Source organism: Macrotis lagotis, chromosome 1 (genome assembly GCF_037893015.1).
Source record: "Macrotis lagotis isolate mMagLag1 chromosome 1, bilby.v1.9.chrom.fasta, whole genome shotgun sequence".
Taxonomy (NCBI): Eukaryota; Metazoa; Chordata; class Mammalia; order Peramelemorphia; family Peramelidae; genus Macrotis; species Macrotis lagotis.
In genome coordinates this window covers 930,928,264-930,947,663 of record NC_133658.1, presented here as the reverse complement: position 1 = coordinate 930,947,663, position 19,400 = coordinate 930,928,264, and the positions used below count along the sequence as shown (strand labels likewise).

General features: G+C 38.2%; 1 protein-coding gene across 3 annotated transcripts in view; it reads left to right on the top strand.

Annotated features, from left to right (window-relative positions):
* Window positions 1-11,673, top strand: part of LOC141511925 (uncharacterized) — a 34,294-nt gene extending 22,621 nt beyond the window's left edge. For 2 of the 3 annotated variants that reach the window (XM_074220902.1, XM_074220898.1), the window contains exon 5: window positions 106-2,885. In XM_074220902.1, coding sequence (XP_074077003.1) covers window positions 106-2,702 — 2,597 coding nt within the window. In that variant the 3' untranslated portion in view covers window positions 2,703-2,885. Of the gene's footprint in view, window positions 1-105 lie in introns of all 3 variants that reach the window. The other variant, XM_074220905.1, reaches the window with a different exon arrangement.
* Window positions 11,674-19,400: the final 7,727 nt, after the last annotated feature.

Here is a 19,400-nt window from a genome sequence, read left to right as displayed (position 1 = left end):
GATTCTGCTCATTTAAGTTTGAAGTCTTTCTTTTGAGTGGGGAAGCTATCTGCCAGGAGGAAGAGGATATACTCATACATATATGTGTGTGTTTGTTTCCATCAGATGCAGAAACCAAGTGTGCTGAGATGAGTGCAAATTTGAAAATGACCCCTTGGAATGGCTTTACTGCTTCTGGTGAAGAGAGAACTCATCTTGGTAACCATGAGCTTATCTGCACTGTAGAGAAACAGCATGAGTATACTCCATATGGAAAGACTTCTCAAAGAAGTGACAGTTTCACTGAAGATCAGAAAATCCACACTGAAGAGAAACCTTATGAGTATAATCAATGTGGAAAGAATTTCTTTCCTAGCTCCAAACTTGCTATACATCAGAGAATCCGCACTGGGGACAAACCTTATAAATGTGATCAATGTGGAAAGACATTCAGAAAAAGTTCTTCTCTCTCTGTCCATCAGAGAATCCACACTGGGGAGAAGCCTTATGAATGTAATCAGTGTGGAAAGACTTTCAGATGGAGCTCTGTATTTGCTGTACATCAGAGAATCCACACTGGGAACAAGCCTTATGAATGTAATCAGTGTGGAAAGACTTTCACGAAGAGCTCCCTTCTTGCTGTCCATCAAAGAATCCATACTGGTGAAAAGCCTTTTGTACGGAATCAATGTGGAAAGGCTTTCAGAGAACACTCCTCTCTTATTTATCATCAGAGAATCCATACTGGAGAGAACACTTATGAGTGTAATCAGTGTGGAAAGTCTTTCACACAGAGCTCCCGTTTTGCTGCCCATCAGAGAATCCATACTGGGAAGAAACCTTTTGAATGTAAGCAATGTGGAAAGGCTTTCAGATACCACTCCTTTCTTATTTATCATCAAAGAATTCACACTGGGGAGAAGCCTTATGAATGTAATCAATGTGGAAAGGCTTTCACACAGAGCTCCCATCTTACTGTCCATCAGAGAATCCACACTGGGGAGAAACCGTATGAATGTAAGCAATGTGGAAAGGCTTTCAGAGACAACTCCTCTCTTATTTATCATCAGAGAATCCACACTGGGGAGAAGCCTTATGAATGTAATCAATGTGGAAAGGCTTTCAGACTACACTCCTCTCTCATTTATCATCAGAGAATCCACACTAGGGAGAAGCTTTATGAATGTAATCAGTGTGGAAAGACTTTCACAAAGAGCTCCTATCTTGCTCTTCATCAGAGAATGCACGCCAGGGAGAAGCCTTATGAATGTAATCAGCTTGGAAAGACTTTCACACAGAGCTATGGACTTGCTGTACATCAGAGAATCCACACTGCGGAGAAGCCTTATGAATGTAATCAATGTGGAAAGGCTTTCAGATATCACTCCTCTCTTATTTATCATCAGAGAATCCACACTGGGGAGAAGCCTTATGAATGTAATCAATGTGGAAAGGCTTTCAGACTACGCTCCTCTCTCACTTATCATCAGAGAATCCACACTGGAAAGAAGCCTTATGAATGTAATCAGTGCGGACAAACTTTCACAAACAGCTCCGGACTTGCTGTACATCAGAGAATCCACACTGGGGAGAAGCTTTATGAATGTAATCAGTGTGGAAAGACTTTCACAAAGAGCTCCTATCTTGCTGTTCATCAGAGAATGCACACTGGGGAGAAGCCTTATGAATGTAATCAATGTGGAAAGGCTTTCAGAGAACGCTCCTCTCTTATTTATCATCAGAGAATCCACACTGGGGAGAAGCTTTATGAATGTAATCAATGTGGAAAGGCTTTCACACAGAGCTCCTCTCTTTTTTGTCATCAGAGAATCCACACTGGGGAAAAGCCTTATGAATGTAATCAGTGTGGAAAGGCTTTCAGACATCGCTCCTCTCTCACTTATCATCAGAGAATCCACACTGGGAAGCAGCTTTATGAATGTAATCAGTGTGGAAAAACTTTCACAAAGAGCTCCGAACTTGCTGTACATCAGAGAATCCACACTGGGGAGAAGCCTTATGAATGTAATCAGTGTGGAAAGACTTTCACAATGAGATCCCATCTTGCTGTTCATCAGAGAATGCACACTGGGGAGAAGCCTTATGAATGTAATCAATGTGGAAAGGCTTTCACACGGAGCTCCGGTCTTGCATTACATCAGAGAATCCACACTGGGGAGAAGCCTTTTGCATGCAATCAGTGTGGAAAGTCTTTCACAACAAATTCCCACCTCTCTGTACATCAGAGAATCCATACTGGAGAGAAACCTTATGAATGTAATCAATGTGGAAAGGCTTTCACACTGAGCTCCAGTCTTGCAGTACATCAGAGAATCCACACTGGGGAGAAGCCTTTTGCATGCAATCAGTGTGGAAAGTCTTTCAGAACAAGTTCCCAACTCTCTGTACATCATAGAATCCATACTAGAGAGAAACCTTATGAATATAATCAATGTGGAAAGGCTTTCAGAGAACGCTCCGCTCTTATTCATCATCAGACAATCCACACTGGGAAGAAGCCTTATGAATGTAATCAGTGTGGAAAGACTTTCACACGGAACTCTGGACTTGCTGTACATCAGAGAATCCACACTGGGGAGAAGCCTTATGAATGTAATCAGTGTGGAAAGACTTTCACACGGAACTCTGGACTTGCTGTACATCAGAGAATCCACATTGGAGAGAAACCTTATGAATGTAAACAATATGGAAAGGCTTTTTAAGATGCCCAACCAAATTTGTAGGTTTCAAAAAATGCAGCCTGGAATGAAATATATGAATGTAATCAATTTGGGAAGTCTTACCCCATGTCTGAGAATGAACACTGGTGAGAAACCTGAGAAGTATGGATCACATTCCAAAGCTTTTAATATACACGTTCATCTTACTCGACATCAGAGAATCCACACTGGAGAGAAGCTTTATGAGTGGGGTTAGTATGTAAAACTTTACCCTAAACACTTCCACCTTACCAAACAACTGTGACAATTCCTGGGACAGTTTCTGGGTATTCATTTCATTCATGGATAACAAATTAAGTATAACAAAAATTATTGATGAAATGGACAATTTTATCTCTTGTGAACCCGAGATGACTCATGGAAGCCTCCCAATACTTATATGCCCTTGGATGAGTGGATGTTCCCAAAAGGTGGTGATCAATTCTGACAAGTTCAAAATTTATGAGAATGACTATTCTAATGAGGGTTTGGGGACGTGACTCATCACTCAATGTAGACACCGAAATTTATATCCAGACCCTTCTTGAATAAGGTCATCTAGAGAAAAGGTGAAATCCACTTCCCCTTGAACCTGTCTGACTAAAACACAATGGACCAAAATTCACCTAGATTAAAATCTCTTTACCTTTTAGCTCTGATCTCCTATCAGAGAATTCATTCTGGAGGATAAACTTCATTGATATCATCACTATGGAAAATCATCAAACTAAAGTCTTCCCTTATTTCCAATCCAGGAATTCACATGAGATAGGAATCATACTCCTGTAATGAATGTGGAAAGGCATACAAATGGAGAACAAAGTTTATTAGGCTTCAGAGGAACAAGTTCCACATGTATGGTGTTGGAAAGACCTTCCACCTCAGATCATCTCTTTACGTCAAGGATTCATCATGTAGAGAAGACATAAAACTCTTAATGAGGTCCCACCTTCTCTGGAAGATGGAGGTCACTAGACATCAAACTGAGGAAGAAATTCCACATGGATGCTGTTGGAAAGACCTTCAGCCTAAGATCATCTTTTTAGCTCAAGGATTCATCATGGAGAGAAGACATAAAACACTTAATGAGGTCTCACCTTCTCTGGAAGATGAAGGTCACTAGACATCAAACTAATCACCCTAAAGAGAAGTCTTTTAAAACTCAGAATTCTGGGAAGGCCTTCACATTCAAAGCAAAAAGTCCTAAAAATGGTTTGGCCTTTTTTTTTTCCTGAAATCATAAGGTTTCTCACAGCTCTCCTAAAATATTCCATGGCTCTCTAGGATGGGGCCTGCCACTGAGTCACTCATTTGACGACACTTCCTCCCACCATCATTAAAGAGACCTTTTGTGTTCACCCTCTAAGCTGTCCTAAGTTGGTAATTTTCTTCATTGCTCCAAAATTAGTTTTGAGGTCTTACTGCAGGGTTGATTGGAAGGGAATTTGTGAAAACCCAGTTAGTGCCTCACCTTGCCATCTTGGCTCTGGAAGTCCTCATGCCCATTTTTTGGACTGGATCTATTCCTTTCATATCTCATTTTCTTGAAAAGGTCTCTTATCTTTCCCATTTTATTTTTTTTCTTCAATTTTTCTTCATTGCTCATTTAAGAAATCTCTCCTTGGTCTTCTCTGGAATTCAGTTGGGTATATCTTCTCCCTTTCAATTTTACCTTTCCCTTTCCTTCTTTCCTCTGCTATTTGTAAATTCTCATCAGACCACCATTTTGCTTTCTTACTCTTCTTTTTCTTTGAAATAGCTTCTGTTGCTGCTTCCTGTAGAATACTTTTCTAGAATTGATAATTCTTCAGGTATGCTATAGTTGTACAAAAGAGAGAGAGGGAGACCAGAATTTGATAAGGTTGGACATCTTTATTCCCAGGGACTGTCTGGGGATTGAGTACCCTAATCAAACAGTACTTAAGTGTTCAGGGGATAGGATTTTTATAGTGTTTTGAGAGGGGGGGTACTGAAAGCAAGCTAGATACAGAGAAGCAAAGACAGCAGTTAGATATATTATCTTGACATATACATATGTAAACATAGGGTTCCATATAGATAGGGGTGAGAATGGGTCAGGGTCTTTGTGTAATGTTTGAATATATTTTCTGAGGTGGAGGGAGTCAGGAATTTACTGGGGAAGGGGGAGGCAGTCCTAGGAAGAAGCAGGAATCTTACAGATAAAGCAAGATAATTAGGCTAACAAGGGTGCTTTGTAAGTCTTTAGACAATTTTATGGTATATCTATGACCCCCCCTGGGTCCTGTCAGAATATTTTCAGACCCAAAGGCACTTAGCCAAAGTTATATTTCTGAGGAATTTCTGAGGGCCCAGAAGGATGTCAGGCACCCCTTTCTATACAGGAATTTCACAAACATTAACCTTGTACTTCACTCTCTACTAATTCTAATCCCTTGAATCTTTTCATCACTTCTATCTCATATTCCTAAGCAATGTTATTTAGATAATATCTTTTAGAATCTGATGGTTTTCCTTCCTTCTTCAATTTCAGTCTGAAAATTGAAATAAGACCATCACCCAGTTCCAGATTTAAGCTGATTGTATACAACCTTCTCCATTTCTGACCTTTTCACTGGAAGATAGACTTTGGTCTCCTTGCTTTCACTGGGTAGAAGACAGACTTGTTACTGTGCTGTTGGATGGTTTGGCTTGGATTCAAACTCATCTTGACTATACAATGGAGAAAAACCTAGGGATCTAAATATGAACATTAGCCCTCTTGCTCTACTATGGATTTCATCTGATTTCCCATTATAAGAGAAATCATCAGTAATTCCAAATTTCACACTGTGTATGAACCCCTAAAGGTGTCGGGTTTTCCCCTTGAAATCCTGTTGTTTCTTATTACTCTTCAGTAATAATCCTTTGAATTCACATATTGTCATTCCTTCGGCTATTCACCAGTTGATGGGTACTCAACTTTGTTTCTTTGATGGCACAAAAAGCTCTAGTTATAAATATAACTGCTTAGTCTGAAGTGTTAGCTGGATTAAGTATTTTCTATGTAAGATAATTTGAAAAATATATTCAGTTGGACTGTGAGCTGATTGGCAGCAAGATTTTGTTTCAAATCTGTTTTGTCAAAGCAATAGGTTTTGTTTTAAATCTGTAATATTGCTTTTATGTTTCAGGTTTTTCTTTGTGTTTTTTTTTTTAGGTTTTTGCAAGGCAAATGGAGTGAAGTGGCTTTCCCAAGGCCACATAGCCAGGTAATTATTAAGTATCTGAGGCCGGATTGGAACTCAGGTACTAACTAACTCCAGGGCCAGTGCTCTATCCACTGCAGCACCTAGGTGCCCCTTTTCTTTGTGATTTTGGGAGGTATTTATGAGAAATGTTGTTAATTTAAAAAATGATTACTTAGAATGATGCAATTGTCTTCTTAGGAAATCAATTCCACTTTTTTTTAAATCAATTTCTTTTTATTTTTTCCAGTTTAATACAAATATAATTTTCAGTATTCATCCTTTTGTAAACTTTTGCATTCCACATTTCTCCACCACCCTCCCTTCCCCATGGCAGTGAGCTATCTGATGTAGGTTGTATATGTACAGTCATGTTTAAAGTACTTCCTTGTTGATGATGATCTTTGTCCTTCTTTCTTGAAGAAGACTATGACATTAGGGAGGTGAGGCCATGACAAACACATGAACTGTATTTCAGTGGGGGGCTGTGCTAAGTCACCAACCTTACTTTCTTCCCCGGAGCCATCTGAATCCAATGACCAGATATGGATCTGGGTGACTGGAGATGTCCTTGGATGCTGGGCAATCAGGGTTAAGTGACTTGCCCAAGGTCATGTAGCTTAGTAAGTGTCACATTAGGTCACATTAGAACTCCCATTCTCCTAAGTCAGTCCTCTCACCACTGCCCATATGAATCATATTGTGAAATGTGAACTAAGGGGGGCAGGGACATGAAAAAGAAATAAAAAGGACAAAATATGCCTTGTTTTGCATTCATAGTTTTTTCTTTGGATCTGTATGGATGGCATTTTCCATAACAGATTGTGGTTTATCCCTGAACTGCTGGGAAAAAATGGGGCCACCAGAGGTCATCATCACCCAGTGTTGCTGTTAACATATACAATGCTTCTGCTCCCTTCATTCACCCTCAGTTCATGCAGGTCTTTCCAGGCTTTTCTGAAGTCCAGCCACTCCTGCAAATCCACTCCTCTTTTCAACTGGATGCTGTGATTTGAAGAATCAAAGTGGTAGAGAATGTGGTTCTAAACTTTAAAAATTGCTAAATAACTGGATATATTTTGCTTCAAAAATAATAATAATAACAATAACTTACTGTTTGGAAAAGAAACAAAAATCTCTAAGTTCTAATCTGGGAAGTTCTTTGAAAATTAAACAAATGCTTTGGGAACCGTCTCTTCGGGCAAGGTCATAAAATCTGATCAGAAGTAGCTCAAAAATAAACGTAGCTCAAGATGCTCATGCTTAGAGATTCCATCCCAGGTGTTTCCATGAATTTTTGTGCACAACCTGAGAGTATTACAAACTTATATTGGTCTAATCAGCACAGATACATTGCAACTTGTCTCTAATGTCATTTTGGTCCTCCAGAAAGGACAACCATCAAATTTTATAAGCCTTTTCTCCTGTGACATTGTCTCATGGTAACAGCCAAAATAAAACCTGGAAATATAGGTTAAATCCATTTCCACTAAGCTTATTGCAAATACTCTTTATTAAATTATCTAATATTGAATAGGACTTATGCTCTAGGCAGTGTTTGTCTCAATATCAATACCATTTGAGGGAAACAAACCTTTCTTTAGTCTGAATTTTCTCTTGACAAAGAAAAGGGCAGAGTCCAAGCTTTATGTGCTGGGGTCAGGATCAAGTCCTTGGCTGATTGCATTCCAAAGTATTGCCTATGACTCCCAGGCATTGCTAATGCAGAGTTTTGTTTCCTCCTTTATGCCAAGGCTTTGCCTCTGCAGATCTTCATTCCCAATCCAGTCCCATCTGCACAGCATCCCGAGGGCCTAGACTTCTCATCTAGTATAGGAACCTCAGTGCTGCCTTGCTGCACCACTACCTTTCTGAGCAGGGACCTGAACTGTGCTGCAACTAAGAGCCTCCCATTGCCTTTCCAGCAGACCTGCCTTCCCTGGGTCACGTTTTCCCTTTTCTCAGAAGAGACAGACATTTATGGAAGAGTCTACATTATCTCTTGACTTGAGAAATTTTCAGGTGAAATCTGAATCTAAATATATCTTTTAAAAAGAGTTTTGTAAGATAGCACCAAACAACCTCTTTTATATTAGTGTCATTGATGCTAAGCGTTAGTGATATCATTGTAGATTATAGAATATGTGAATATGGCTGTTAAATAGAATTATATTGCATTCAATTTGGAGTTTTTATGGCAGTACAAACACCCCTCACTCCTGTGAATCATCACCATCGCTACCTTTTGACATTTCTTTTTGATCCTCGTTTACTTAACTACTAGGATATTGCTGACCAAATCAACAGAAACTTGCCATGCTAGGAAAACCTCTATTGAGGTGGCAAGTGGAATCCTATTTTTGCCTGCAGAAAACCTGATATGGAATTAATGACTCAAAAGGATATTGAAATTGATGACTGACGAACCTGTGCTCAGCCACACAGTTTTCCCTATTTCTTGTCTCATGGATGTGTGCTTCCAATCAATGAGACCCCAAAATCATCAATAAGTAACAAAGACTTGGAGAGCCTTAGTGTCTTTTTTGTTGCTTACTGGATTGGAATTTTGGAAAACAATCACCTCTGTCTTATTCATCTGTATTATTTTGTTGTCACAAGTACTGTTTTCAAGTAGTAATTGAAATATAGAGGAGTTACGTGCTCCACCACATTTTTCGAAAAGAAAATCTTATTCTTCTAATAAAAACAAAATAAAATAATAAAAAAAAAATCTGAAGTAACCAGCACAAAATTTTCATTAACAAAGGATTAATAAATTGGGTCATTCTAAAAGGATGAGCAATGGCAACATCAGTGTTATGATGTTGGTATGTTGGCCTTCAATTATTTATCCTCAAGTAATTATGTCATGGAGGATGCTTTGAAGTTTACCCTTACAAAAATAATTGCCGTTGTAACTTTATAGGGCCACATGTTTTTAGTAGTTATTTCTAGTGTATAAGAGAATAACTATTGCAATGATCTATTACTCTAACATCTTCCAAGAATAATGCTTTCTCCTCAGTTCTTCTCTCAGTTCTCCGGATCCAGTATCTCTTAAGAGGCTTGGTTCCTGTTCTGAGGGAAAGCTAGGAGAGCTTAAAATAGGGCTTGGTTTCTCTGCCATCTTGGCCAGAAGTACAAGTGAAATAAACTTTCAGTGAAATTGTATCTCACCTCATTACCATTCTAATCAGAACAGGAAATGGTTATTTACTAACTTCATGTTATCTAGGGTTGAATCCTAGCAGTTCTCTCCTAGAAGTCTCCCTTACTTTCACCAGGCTATCTGATCTGGGACTAAGCCCCTTCATATTTCCAGTGGATTAGTTGCACCCACCTCTCATCTGCAGTTGTCACACTATCACACTCACAACCTCAAAGTGCGAGTACTGAATAGCTGCTTAGGTTCCCTGTTACAAATTGCCCTGTTTTCCTACTCATTCATCACTCAATTTTTATAAGAATATATTACAGGTCTGACCATGACAACTACCCCCACAAAACATTCCATACAATAAAACATCTAAATTTCTCTTACATCAACAAATATGAATAGATTCTTTGATATTTAAGGCACATGTACACTTGATTCCTTCATACTTTTCCAGTGTTCCAATACTTGTACTCCCCTTTTTTCCTACTTTGTAATCCATGGACACTAGTCACCATTCATTACCTTGTAAACAACAGTCCATCTCATCTCCCAGTACAGAGTTCTCTTATTGATGGATGGAAATATCCTATTCTAATAATTATAGTGCTATAATACAGTAATAAAGCATTACCTGGAACATCCTGTCTAACTTCCAATTCTGGAATCACAGAAATGTGCCCAAAACATTTTGTTACTGTTAGGTCATTATTTCCAAGACTTGGGGTATTGCTAATATAATGAGACCTGTCTGAGGCTCAGAAATGGTGTACGATCTACTTATGGTTTCAGAAAAGGAAATCAAGTTTACTGAGTGGCATGATTAAATCTTACATGAGTCTGTATCTCCCATCTAGGGAGAGTCTAATTTCTAATTCAGAAAACAAGGTACTAGTAATGGTGGGGGAAGGATCTAGCTTACGGAAGTATTTTGGTGTGGCTGTTGGATTTGTAGTAATTTCCACAGCAGTTTGAGAACTGGCCTTGGTGCAAGTCCCCCTGGGTCAGGTCTAGATTCTCAATTCCTGTTCAGAGGTACGCTGTGGCAGGATTCTGATCCAGGGCACAGAAAGACCAATGGCAAATGACTGTCAGTTCAGGGTGACTATTGTTTATACTACTCTGGATAAGATTATTTTCCCCCCTAGGGAGTAGCAAATGTCTGGGACTTATGTCCAGAAGCAGGGTACATATTCTGGACTCTACAACTTAAAGAGACAGGTGGCCTGAGACTCACATGAGGTGGAATGATGGAATCTGGATCCCTTGTCAGGATGTATTAAAGTAAGGAGAATTGTGATTATCCCTGCATATACCCATCTGCCCAGGATTGGTCAGGGAGTTGTTATCCAGACTTATGGGACTGCTACCTGGGCACAGGATGGGATTTAGGCCAATGGCACCCCAATTTAATATCCTGCTTAGAATCTAAGCAGTAATGGAAACAATGACCAATTAGAAAGCTAGGGCCCTGGACTTGTGGCTGGCTTAGCCATGCAAACAAGAGAGAGTTAGTCAACATAGGTTATATTAGACAATCTTTTGATTGGGGATAGAGTTTGTGTTAAATTGATTCTATCAAGTTGCTGTCTAAAGATAGACAATGCTAGGCAAGTAAAAGAAATAAGCAGAAAGTTGGCAAACCTGGAAAACAGGATGGGGCCATGTCTGGTAATGAGCAAGTGAGATCTTAATAGAAAAAGTCAGTAGTCCTGTCAATAAGGAGGATTGTGATTTAACAAAGAAATCATAATAAGGTGTAGAACCCAAATTCTTATATTAAAAGGGGGGAATTATGGACTTCCAGGCAAGATGGCAGAGAGAAGACAGGCACAGTTCTAAAGTCTCCTGATCTTTCCCCATCTATCATATGAAACAAACCTCTTAACAGAAATCCAACCCAGAAAAGCTGGGAAAAAGAACAACTACCTCAGCAGCATTGGATGAATTTGGGCTGGTGAGTCTGGGTGCAGAGGGCAGATCAGCCTTGGATCAGCCAGATTAGAGGCTGAATTGGAGCCAAGAAGTCTGAGGGCCCGAGAGCTGGACCTGCTATATCAGGTGTATCAGTGGTGGGGCTAGATGGCAGGGCTTGAGCCAACTAGGGAACAGAGGTGAGCTGACCCTCTGGAGTTTGCTGACAGCTGGGGAGGAGAGTTCCAGTGCAGCACAGCAGCAGGACACGATCCCTCAGCTCCTCTGGTCTAAGGAACTCTGAGTCCATGCCTCCATTGCAGCTGAGGCCTCTTCCCAGAACAAACAATAGCAGACTACTGCCTCAGGCACAGGTGTGTGAGCAGAAGACCTCAGGCCAGGGCAAAGCCCTCCATTGATAGAAGGCAAAAGGATTCATTAGCTGCAACCCCTCCCTTCAAGGTAAAGGAGAAAGCCATAATCAAGGTCACAGACACTCCAGAGAAAGGAGCCAGCACCTCCTACTGGCCAGCCAGAGAAATAGCACTCAGTGAGCAAAGCCTTTATTGATCCCAAGTCCCTTTGAACCAGCCCCTCCCCAACTCAAGGTATTAGCAAAATGAAGAATGGTCAGAGGAAATGTGGATCCATAGAAAAATTCTTGGAAGGGAAAGACCCTAACTCAGAGAGACCTAGAACATCTGAGGAGAACAGGATCTGGTCTTCAGCATAGAAAGACTTCCTTGAAGAAATAATGAAGGAGTTTAAAATGCAAAAAGAAAATAATTCTCTCAAAACCTCAAGTGGTCAAATGGAAAGCTCTTTCAAAAGTAGAATTGTAAAAAAAAGTAGAATTGACCAATTGGAAAGGGAGTTGTAAAAAGAAAACTCTTCCCCAATAAAAAGAATGGAGTCTGCGGAAACTAATGACTCCATGACACAGCAAGAGCCAGTTACACAAAATTAAAAAATAAATAGAAAAAAATGTAAAATACCTCATCAGCAAAACCACTGAATAGGTCAAGGAGGGGCAACCTGAAAATTATTGGACTTCCGGTAAATGTTGAAGAGGGGAAAAAAGCCTGGACTTAATATAGTGATGGAAAACTGCCCTGATATCATGGAATCGGAGTGCAAAGTAGTTATTGAAAGAATACATTGATCCCCTCCAGAAAAAAGATCCTAAAATGAAAACACCAAGGAATGTTGTGGCCAAATTCAGTAACTATCAGATAAAAGAGAAAATCCTGCAAACAGCCAGAAAGAAACAATTTAAATATCAAGGAGCCACAGTAAGGATTATGCAGGACCTGGCTGCATCAACATTAAAAGATCAAAGGGCCTGGAAAGGATATTTTGAAGAGCAAGGGAGCTTGGATTCAGCCAGGAATCCACTATCCCACAAAGATGAGCCTTCTCTTCCAGTGAAAAAGATGGACATTTAACAAAAGAGAATTCCAGAAATTCCTGATGAAAAGACCAGAGCTAAATAGAAAATTTGGACATCAAACAGGAGGTTCAAGAGACACATGAAAAAGTTAAAAAAAAAAAAGGGTGGGAGGCAGTAAAAGAAAAAAAAACCTGCTATCCAGTAAGTTAAAACTGGCTATATTCCAGCATAGGGAAAAAGATTCTCATAAATCTTGAGAATTGTAACTCCAACAGATAGGATATACCTAGAAAAATGTGATGGACATTCATGACCTATCCATGAGACTGCTATCCAGTGTGATGTAACTGGCTTTAACCCCACTTGGGAGAAAGACTCTAATAACTCTCAAGAATTTTAACTCTATTAGATAGAATGTAAGTAGCTAGAAGTGACAGATACTCAGAATTTTCTATGACTCAGATAGAATGATCTAAAAAACACTACCTCCTTAAAAAGGGGGACAGGAAGGAGACAGGAGGAGGGAAGGGATTGAATGGGGTAAATCTCATTACACTAAGAGGTACAAAAAACCTATGGTAATGGGGAAAGAAGGAAGGGGATGAGAAACACCTGAATCTTCTTCTCATCAGACTTGGCTTAAAGTCAACTTACACATACTTAGTTAACTTAAAAAACATCTAACCTTTTAAGTATTTAAAGCAGAAAAGGGGAGGGGGATGGAGAAAGTGAAGGGGAGTGGGGGAAAAAAGGGGAACTAACAAAAGGAAGGGAAGGGAAAAGGGAAAGCGAGGGGGTGATATAGGAGGGCAAACATACTGAAGGGGGTAGTATTCAGAAACAAAATACTGGGGAATACAGATAAGGTGGGGGGTGGGGAAAAATACAAACAGAGGGAAGCAAGCATGGAGGGCAATAAAGAATTAGTAATCATAACTTTGAATGTGAATGGGATGAACTCTTCCTTAAAATGTAAGCGAAGGGGTGGCGTAGTGGCGTAGTGGATAAAGCACCGGCCCTGGAGTCAGGAGTACCTGGGTTCAAATCTTGTCTCAAACACTTAATAATTACCTTACTGTGTGGCCTTGGGCAAGCCACTTTAACCTGTTTGCCTTGGAAAAAAAAAACCTAAAAAAAAAAGTAAGCGAATAGCAGAGTGGATTAAAAACCAGAATCCAGCAATATGCTGCTTACAAGAAACTCATTTGAAGCAGAGAGATACATATAGAGTAAAGGTAAAAGGTTGGAGCAAAATATATTTTGCTTCAGCTGAAGTAAAAAAATCAGGGGTAGTAATCCTTTTCTCAGACAAAGCAGCAGCAAAAATAGATAGCATTAAAAGAGATAAGGAAGGAAACTATATCCTTCTAAAAGGTCCCATATACAATAAAGTAATTTCAATACTGAATATATATGTACCCAATGGGACAGCATCCAAATTCTTAGAGGAGAAGCTGAAAGAACTACAGGAAGACATAGACAGCAAAACTCTACTAGTGAGAGACCTCAACCTCCCACTCTTGGATCTAGATAAGTCGAATCATACAATAAACAAGAAAGAAGTTAAGGAGGTAAATAGATTGTTAGAAAAACTAGATATGGTAGACTTATGGAAGAAACTGAATGGAGATAGGAAGGAATATACCTTTTTCTCTGCAGTACATGGAACATATACAAAAACTGACCATGTACTAGGACATAAAAACCTAATGATCAACTGCACAAAGGCAGAAATAGTGAATACATCTTTCTCAGATCACAATGCAATAAAAGTCATATGCAATAGTGGGCCAAGGAGATATAGACCCAGAACCAATTAGAAACTGAATAACCTCATTTTAAAAAATGAGTGGACCAAAAAACAAATTATAGAAAGAATTAACTATTTTATCCTAGATAATGACAATAATGAACCAACATACTGAAACCTATGGGATTCACTCAAAGCAGCTCTCAGGGGATATATTATAGCTTTAAATGCTTACATGAATAAATTGGAAAAAGAGGAAATCAATGAACTAAATATGCAACTAAAAAAATTAGATAACAAATTAAAAATCCCCAATTAAATACCAAATTAGAAATTCTAAAAATTAAAGGAGAAATTAACAAAATTGAAAGCAAAAAAACTATTGAATTAATAAATAAAGCCAAAAGTTGGTATGAAAAAACCAGTAAAATTGATAAACCTCTGGTCAATTTGATTTAAAAAAAGAAAGAAGAAAATCAAATTGCTAGTATCATAAATGACAAAGGTGAACTCACCACCAACGAGGAGAAAATTCAAGTAATAATTCAAAATTATTTTGCCCAGCTCTATGCCAATAAATTTGATAATCTAAGTGAAATGGATGAATATTTACAAAAATATAAGTTGCCCAGGTTAAATGAAGAGGAGATTAAATACCTAAACAATCCTATCTCAGAAAAAGAAATTCAACAAGCCATCATTGAACTCCCCAAGAAAAAATCTCCAGGGCCTGATGGATTCACAAGTGAATTCTACCAAACATTTAAGGAACAATTGGTTCCAATTCTATATAAACTCTTTGGAAAAATAGGGAAAGATGGAACTCTGCCTAACTCTTTCTATGACACCAATAAGGTGCTGATATCCAAACCAGGAAGAGTTAAAACAGGGAAGAAAATTATAGACCTATCTCCCTGATGAATATAGATGCAAAAATCTTAAATAAAATCTTAGCAAAATGATTACAACAAGTTATCACTAGGATAATACATTTTGACCAAGTAGGATTTATCCCAGGAATGCAGGGTTGGCTCAATATTAGGAAAACTGTTAGTATACTCAATTATATCAACAACAAACCTATCAGAAATTATATGATCATATCAATAGATGCTGAAAAAGCTTTTAACAAAATACAGTATCTGTTCCTACTAAAAATACTAGAGAGTGTAGGAATAAATAGTTCCTTAGAATAATTAGCAGTATCTATCTGAAACCATCAACAAGCATTATATTCAATGGGGAGAAGCTAGAGGCATTCCCAATAAGATCAGAGGTGAAACAAGGATGCCCATTATCACCACTGCTATTCAATATTGTATTAGAAATGTTAGCTTCAGCAATTAGAGAAGAAAAAGAAACTGAAGGAATTAGAACTGGGAAGGAAGAGACAAAACTCTCACTCTTTGCAGATGACATGATGGTCTACCTAGAGAATCCCAAGAAATCATCCAAAAAACTACTGGAAACAATTAGCAATTTTAGCAAAGTTTCAGGTTATAAAATAAACCCTCATAAATCCTCAACTTTTGTATATGTGACTAGCAAGATACAGCAGGAAGAGCTAGAAAGAGAAATCCCGTTCAACGTAACCTCAGACAATATAAAATACCTGGGAGTCTATTTGCCAAGACAGACTCAGAAACATTTTCAAAACAATTATAAAACACTTTTCACACAAATTAAATCAGATTTAAATAACTGGGCAAATATCAACTGCTCATGGATAGGTAGAGCTAATATAATAAAAATGACTATTCTACCAAAACTAAACTATCTGTTTAGTGCCCTACCAATCAAAATTCCAAAAAATTACTTTAATGAGTCAGAAAAATTGTAAGTAAATTCATATGGAGAAATAAAAACTCAAGAACTGCCAGGAGCTTAATGAAAAAAAGTACAAAAGAAGGTGACTTAGCCCTACCTGATCTCAAATTATATTATAAAGTATCAGTCATCAAAACTGTTTGGTATTGGTTAAGAAATAGAGTGGTGGACCAGTGGAATAGACTAGGTTCAAAAGCAGGAGATGATTATCATAATCTGTTTGATAAACCCAAAGAGTCCAGTGATTGGGATAAAAACTCCCTCTTTGATAAAAAAAACTGCTGAGATAATTGGAAGTCAGTATGGAAGAAACTTAGATTAGACCAACACCTCACACCCTTTACCAAGATAAGATCCAAATGGTTACAGGACTTAGACATAAAAAAACAATACTATAAGCAAATTAGAAGATCAAGGACTAGTTTACCTGTCAGATCTATGGAAAGGGGTCCAGTTTATGACTAAGGAAGAGTTGGAAAACATCACCAAAAACCAATTAGATGATTTCAATTACATTAAATTAAAAAGCTTTTACACAGGAAAAACCCACTGTAACCAAGATCAAAAGAAATGTAGTAAATTGGGAAACAATCTTTATAACTAATGATTCTGACAAAGGACTCATTTCTAAAATATACAGAGAACTGAGTCATATTTTTAAAACAAAAAGCCATTCCCCAATTGACAAATGGTCAAAGGATATGCAAAAGCAATTTACAGATTAGGAGATCAAAGCAATCCATAGTCATATGAAAAATTGCTCTAAATCATTAATTATTAGAGAAATGCAAATTAAAGCTTCCCTGAGGTATCCCCTCACACCTCTCAGATTGGCCAATATGACTAGAAAGTGTAATGATCATTGTTGGAAGGGTTGTGGGAAATCTGGGGCACTATTACATTGCTGGTGGAGCTGTGAACTCATCCAACCTTTCAGGAGAGCTATCTGGAACTATGCCCAAAGGGCAACAAAAATGTTCATACCCTTTGACCCAGCAATACCACTACTGGGTCTACACCCTGAAGAGATCATGTAAAAGGGTAAAAACATCACTTGTACAAAAATATTCATAGCAGCCCTGTTTGTGGCGGCAAAGAATTGGAAATCAAATAAATGTCCTTCAATTGGGGAATGTCTTAGCAAACTGTGGTATATATATGTCATGGAACACTATTGTTTTATGGGATTTCAGGGAAGCCTGGAGGGATTTGCATGAACTGATGCTGAGTGAGATGAGCAGAACCAGAAAAACACTGTATACCCTAACAGCAACATGGGGGTGATGATCAACCTTGATGGACTTGCTCATTCCATCAGTGTGACAATCAGGGACAATTTGGGGCTGTCTGCAAAGGAGAATACCATCTGTATCCAGAGAAACAGCAGTAGAATTTGAACAAAGTTCAAGGACTATTCCCTTTAACTTAGAAAAAAAAACCTGATATCTTAATTGTCTGATATTGTTACCTCTTAGACTTCTTGTCTATTCCTTAAGGATATGATTACTCTCTCTCATCACACTCAATTTGGATCAATGTACAACATGGAAACAAAGTAAAGACTGACAGATTGCTTTCCGTGGGGGAGGGGGGAAGTAAGATGGGGGGAAAATTGTAAAACTCATTATTTTTAATAAAAAAAAACAATAGGGGCAGCTAGGTGGTGTAGTAGATAAAACACCAGCCCTGGAGTCAGGAGTACCTGGGTTCAAATCCGGTCTCAGACACTTAATAATTAATTACCTAGCTGTGTGGCCTTGGGCAAGCCACTTAACCCATTTGCCTTGCAAAAACCTAAAAAAATAAAAATAAAAAAGGGGGAATTATGAAGAATATGGGGGTGTTTGGTTCCCACAAGAGGGAATTTTTAGTTAACATTACAAAGTCTCAATCTGATCAAAACCTGAGATTAGGTGAGGTCTTTCCCACCTAGTCCAGTGTTAACCTTAGGGTCTAACCCTTTGCTCATGCTCAAGAAGACAACTGTTCTTGCTCCTTAGTATAATGAGCAGAATGAGGAAACCATATGGGGATGAATATATCAATTAGATTTGTGACCCCAGCAAATGATTGGCATGAATGGGCAGGAACAAAGCCTGTACATATAACACCCAACATTTCCAGGATTTTGTGCCCTCCCCCTTTGAGAAAGGTGTGTCATTTATTAAGGTGTTTTAATAAAAAAAATTTTAACCACGCTGGTCTAAGTAATCATGAGCCAAGTCTAACACAGCTTATAAAGCTTATTTTATTTTTTATATTAATTGTCAAAGGAAAACATGCAGCAACTATCCAAGTGTTACTGCTTAAAATATTCCTGAATCTTGTGATGGAAAATACCATCCCCATTCAGAGAAAGAACCATGGAGTCTGAATGCAGATGACATTATGCAATTTTCCACCTATAAGATTTTTTTTCCCCTGTTGAATATAATAATTACTCTAAGTTTTTATAAACTATTTTCCTAGTCCAAGGTTGTTTGTTTTAGCTATTGTGAGGACTGGAATGTGTCTTTTTTTAGACTTTGAAAGGAAGACTTGTCCTGCCCTCTTTAATCCCTTTATAATTTGAAAAGAAAAATCTTGCCTGACCCTTCCTTAAATCAAGAAAAGAATTCAGTCCACCTTTAGACTTCAAAAACAAGTACTTAATCTGCCCCCTAGTGCCTAAACTCAGCAACAGTTTACCTCCCTCAAGGAAAATAGCATTATAGGAAAATGTTCCTCTGAGATCCATTAATAGAATAGTCTCCAGGTAAGGTTAAGGTTTTGTCTGCTCTTGCTATGAATATTCTATTCTCCTCCTTCATAGTCTTTCTGATCTCCCTCAGCTCTGGGAGATCATTTCCTTAAGATGGTCTCCATTACCTATTGGGGGTGGGTAAAATCTCAGAGCAATAAAACTTTGTGTCTATTCTATTTTTCTTTATTGTTGTTGTTATGTTAGCATCCATGGGGAGAAAAGATGTGGAACTCAAAATCTTACCAAAAAGTGAATGTTGAAAACTTTCTTTTTATGTAGTTGGGAAAATAAATAAATAAATAATGGAAACAAAATATTACTAAATCTTTTATATTTCAGTGGTGGTAAAACCCTTTCTGAAGTCTTTGCAAAACTCCAAAACCCTTTACTTTCTTTTTGAGGTTTTTTTTTTTTTTGGCAAGGCAATGGGGTTAAGTAGCTTGCCCAAGGCCACACAGCTAGGTCATTATTAAGTGTCTGAGGTCACATTTTAACCTGGGTACTCCTGACTCCAGGGTCAGTGCTCCAATGGTTTTAATAAAAAAAAAAGACAAATCAATGAGCTCTTATTAAGTATCTGATGTGATCCAGGTAACTCAATGGTTCTGGGGATTCCAAGATCGTTAAAACAGGAGACAATTTATAATTAAAAACTTGCACATTCATAATCAGGAGCTAGGAGGGACAGTGAATAGAATTTTTTGCATCAATTCAGAA